This window comes from Primulina eburnea, chromosome 13, assembly GCF_022965805.1.
Source record: "Primulina eburnea isolate SZY01 chromosome 13, ASM2296580v1, whole genome shotgun sequence".
NCBI classification, from domain to species: Eukaryota; Viridiplantae; Streptophyta; class Magnoliopsida; order Lamiales; family Gesneriaceae; genus Primulina; species Primulina eburnea.
In genome coordinates this window covers 7,552,588-7,556,991 of record NC_133113.1, presented here as the reverse complement: position 1 = coordinate 7,556,991, position 4,404 = coordinate 7,552,588, and the positions used below count along the sequence as shown (strand labels likewise).

At 34.9% G+C, this 4,404-nt stretch overlaps 1 protein-coding gene across 1 annotated transcript; it reads right to left on the bottom strand.

The window, feature by feature from the left end:
• Positions 1-1,504: 1,504 nt before the first annotated feature.
• Positions 1,505-3,069, bottom strand: LOC140810829 (pumilio homolog 12-like). The gene is made up of 5 exons (XM_073168725.1): positions 2,629-3,069; positions 2,406-2,568; positions 2,173-2,330; positions 1,826-2,084; positions 1,505-1,715 (listed from the first exon to the last, which is right to left on the bottom strand). The coding sequence occupies exons 1-5, from the start codon at positions 2,904-2,906 to the stop codon at positions 1,650-1,652; spliced, it is 924 nt and encodes a 307-aa protein (XP_073024826.1). The 5' UTR covers positions 2,907-3,069; the 3' UTR covers positions 1,505-1,649.
• Positions 3,070-4,404: the final 1,335 nt, after the last annotated feature.

The following is a 4,404-nucleotide window of genomic DNA, read 5'->3' as shown; positions in this document are numbered from 1 at the left end:
ATGCGTTTAATGAGATTGTAACGCTCAGTCTTCCATACGAATGATTTGCATTTATTATTATTTTTATTGTTTTATTAGTTAAATTATGCGATTTGAGAGAGATTGATATAAGATATGTTTTTATGATTTACTTTCCTTAAGTATTGTGATATTGATTCTTTATGCCATAGTTTTGGTATGGATTGTGATATGAACAAGGATGGATGGGAATATACGGTTTGACCGTAAATAACATCGAATCGATAAGGAACTTGGCATTTATGTAACCTGAGATGGGAGATTTGTAGTGTTGCATTGTCGCTATACGTAAATATATTATTTACATGCTTTATGAATATGATGGTAGACATGCTATTGACATGAACTGCGTTTTAACTCATAGTGCGATCCATGTTTTGATGATATGGTACATGAAGTATACAAACATGAATGATGAAAGTGAGTAGTATTTATGGAATAGGTGAATATGTTTACTAGTTATATGATAAGTAAGTGCTCAAGATTATTAGCAATATGACTGAAAATGAAATATACATTTTTAATGTATTACATTTGGATATAGAAATGTCAGTTTATTCGTGGTGATGCTAATATATAAATATTTTGAGGTTGAGATATTGGAACGTGGAGATGATGGCTAAAAGTAGGACAATGACGATACTGTTTATGGAAATGAGATGATGGTTCAAAGGGAGAAATATTAAGGATTAAAGGGAATGAATATGCATGAAAGGAAAATGGAATGAATTATGTCGGGGAAAATATGGACAATAAACAAGTGTTGTACTAAAACATGATGATGCGAGACCGGGCTTGTAGCCCAGTGGTCTCACTCGCCAGATTAGCTCACCCCCTCCCCGGGTTCGATTCCCCTCCACTGTGTGAGTCGTAAAAAAAAACATGATGATGTAATGAAAGTAATGATTAGTATTTGATTTTAGGTTGTAACTAATGGTTTTTCCCTTCCACTTCCTGGTAAATTTAAGCAGCAAGGCCTTAAAAAAATTTCCCCATGTCGGTGACACCACACAGACCTTAATGATTGGTGCAAAATAAAACTTGAAACAATTGCGGGTCAAAAGATCAAGACACTTCGATTATCATGAAACAAGAATCAACCGACAGTCAAGTGTCTACATACGAAACGAGGTCGACATAACAAAGAAAATCAAATTTCAAAATAAACCAAAACACTATTTTGCACCAGCAGCCGACATTTAATTGAGAATATCTCACTAAGCATAAGAAAAACTCCTCTGCTAATCAACTGCACACGATTTCATTTAACCACCACTTAGCAAACTGCCTTCAGCCAACTAAACCAACACACACTCTTCATAAATGGAGAATTTAGTACACCCTTGATTTCTTGTATCTTGGAGTAAAAGTTTTACTATATTATTTCTATACTCTGGAAAAAAATCATTTGCTCACTTCTAAACTCTGAAAAAATTCAAATAATTGATAGGGATTATCTACTTTGAGATGGGATGGAACAAAGACAGAAGATAATAGTAAGTACTAATAAATTATTCATCCAATGTTCAAAACCACACCATAAAACACAAAAACATAACGAGGTCAAATACATATGCAGGAATGGGGTTTCCGAGCAGCCAGCAAGCTATGTACCAGACATGATTCCTCTTTCATCTCCTATTTAGCAGTTCAGAGTGTTGGCGAATCAGATCATGCAGTCTCTTGCGAACGGTTCCCTGCAAGATCGGATTACATTGAATTAACCTTAAATTTTGCTTCTTTTTTTTATCAAGCCAGCTAGACTGTAAGTAAATAACGAAATAAAGATGAACATTTTCATTGGTACCTTAGAGCATTGCATAGCGGTTTGGAGAACAGAGTAGCCAAAAGGATCTACTAGGACAGTCGAGAACTCAGGACTGCTGATTATATCGTTGATGATTTGAGGGGCGTATTTCCGTTTGGATGCCTTCATCAATTTCTTTACTACTTTGCTTCCATATTTGTCCATCGACAGGCCATGGAAAACCCCTGACCAATTAGCCACTATCTCTTCTATCAGACATGGAATCTCCAATCCTATCACATGTCGCAGTACATAATTCCTGGAACCGGAAAAGGATGGATTTTGGATTTTATATGCAAATTTGTAAGTGGGATGTGAGGAGGAAACGTGCTTTGATGTATATGTACCCGAATGGTTCTGTAGACAGAGCATATGCATCCATCATTATCCACATTAACATGAAACCTAGTGGACGGTCTTTTGATATGATGGCCCGCAGAAGGTAGGATCCGCTTTCGCTGACGGCGATTATCGAACAATTCCTATCTATCGCCACGAGTAGTGGCTGCGAAAAACACAAGAACTTTATAGATATGGTAAATTCAAAAAACTAGTATGAAATTCAGTAATAAAAAAGTACTTTAGTTTCTTCTGCAGTGAAGATATGGAAGCAATGGCCAATTACGAGAGAACCAAACTGGTCGTTTGCGAGCGGAACCGAGAAGTGACTGAAGAAGCGTATCATCTGAGATATTTGCTCGCTTGCCCTGATACACTCGAGAAATTTCTTCATGGACTCAGCTCTGCAAAGAAACAGAGTTATTACAGAAACAAGAAATCTAGGAATCGAGTTCTGAAAATACCCTTGAGGGTCAAGACAGGCAGACATGAGCAAAGCGGGATCAGCGGTGACCGAAAAAACCAACTGGTCCATCTGTTCTTCGTCGCAGACTTCGAACAGCTTTTGAACCACAAAGCTACTGGACTGATGGAACATCAACTTACATATGCGATATTTCATTTTAGAAAAGATCTTTTGGATGTCTTTCGGTTTCCCTCCTTGGAGTTTCTGATGCAAGGACTGCCAATCGTATCGATCCATTGCTTCCGCAAACACCTTGCTACCCTTCGAAGACGGCATCGGGAAATTCAACAGGTTGGTTGCATCCGATTTGCGGGAGAAGATATGAAATACAAGGATTTTCAGATATTCAAGCGAATTGCTTATTAGGGTTTCAGAAAGCCGACCGTTTATTTGGAGGGCAAAAAGATCTTACAAACAATTCCCATCACTTTTTTATGTCTCAGTTAATTAACTTTTTTTGAATTGTTTTCTTTTTGCCGTATTAGCGAACTTCTCCATTCGTCTCGAAAAATCTTTGAATAAATATATTTTAAATAAATTAATCTCGAATTTTTTGAATATATTTGTTTTCGAATAATAGTTCGAATAGTTTATGAACATGTTTAAATGTTCGAGCAGAACTCGAGCACTTTGAATCGATCGAGCTCAAATATATATTTTCCGAGCCTCGAAATTTTTCGGTTAACTTGAATCGATTCGATTCATTTATATCCTTAATTTATTCACGTAAAAATAAGTTGATTTTACAGAACTAATTGCAAACTCAAGTCAATTTTATACAAGTGCAAACTTATATAATTATTAAATCAAAAATATATGAACCATAGGTTAAATATGGAAAACTTTAAAAAATAAGACCCATCAATCTTGTTTGTAAATGAAAATACTAAATTTTATAGAAGAATTTCGAACAATTTCACGTAGCAAAACTTTCAATTTTGCAAACATGCTCAACTAATGTCTAAAATTCGACTTAATATTTTAATCCATGGCAAAATCTTATGTGAGACGGTCTCACATGTCATATTTGTGAGACAGAACTTTTATTTGGGTCATCAATGAAAAAGTATTACTTTTTATGCTAAGAGTATTACTTTTTATTGTGAATATGGGTAGGGTTGACCCGTCTCACATATTAAGATCCGTGAGACGGTCTAACATGAGACACACTCTTAATCAAAACTTTATTCAGACCAAACATCATATTTGTATTGGGATTCACGATCACTTGGTTAGGAAATAAAGACAAATCGGATTTTAACGTAGTTCCATATTCCTTTTAATTTGATTGCATTCGGGATCTTGTGCTACTCATTTGAAACTTTCTTATTATTTTTCTTATAAAATTGTGATGGTGAACATATATATGTAGCGTATAGATATCATATTTGTCACGATCCAGCCTACTAATAATATTTTATTTGTTTGCCTATATGTCTCACAACTTAAACGTGTTAAAAGGTGCACTTAAGGCCTTAAAAAAGTAAACTTGAGTAAATTTGAATGTCAAATTTTAGACCATTTAAAATGAAAATTTGGTCAAATAATGTGAAATCTTTTAAATTAGGTATGAGTTTTAATTTTTCTTAAAAAATCTATTTTGTTTATAGTAATTCTAACGGGAAGTGGAATATTGATGAACAAAGAACTTATACATGGTTATGTGAATCTAAATTTCAATTGATGACGATAATTTTGTTGGGACATCGTATTCTCGCACCCAAGACGCAGCGGAAGTTTAAAAAATTTGTTCTTGGGCGTCGTGTGTTCAAAA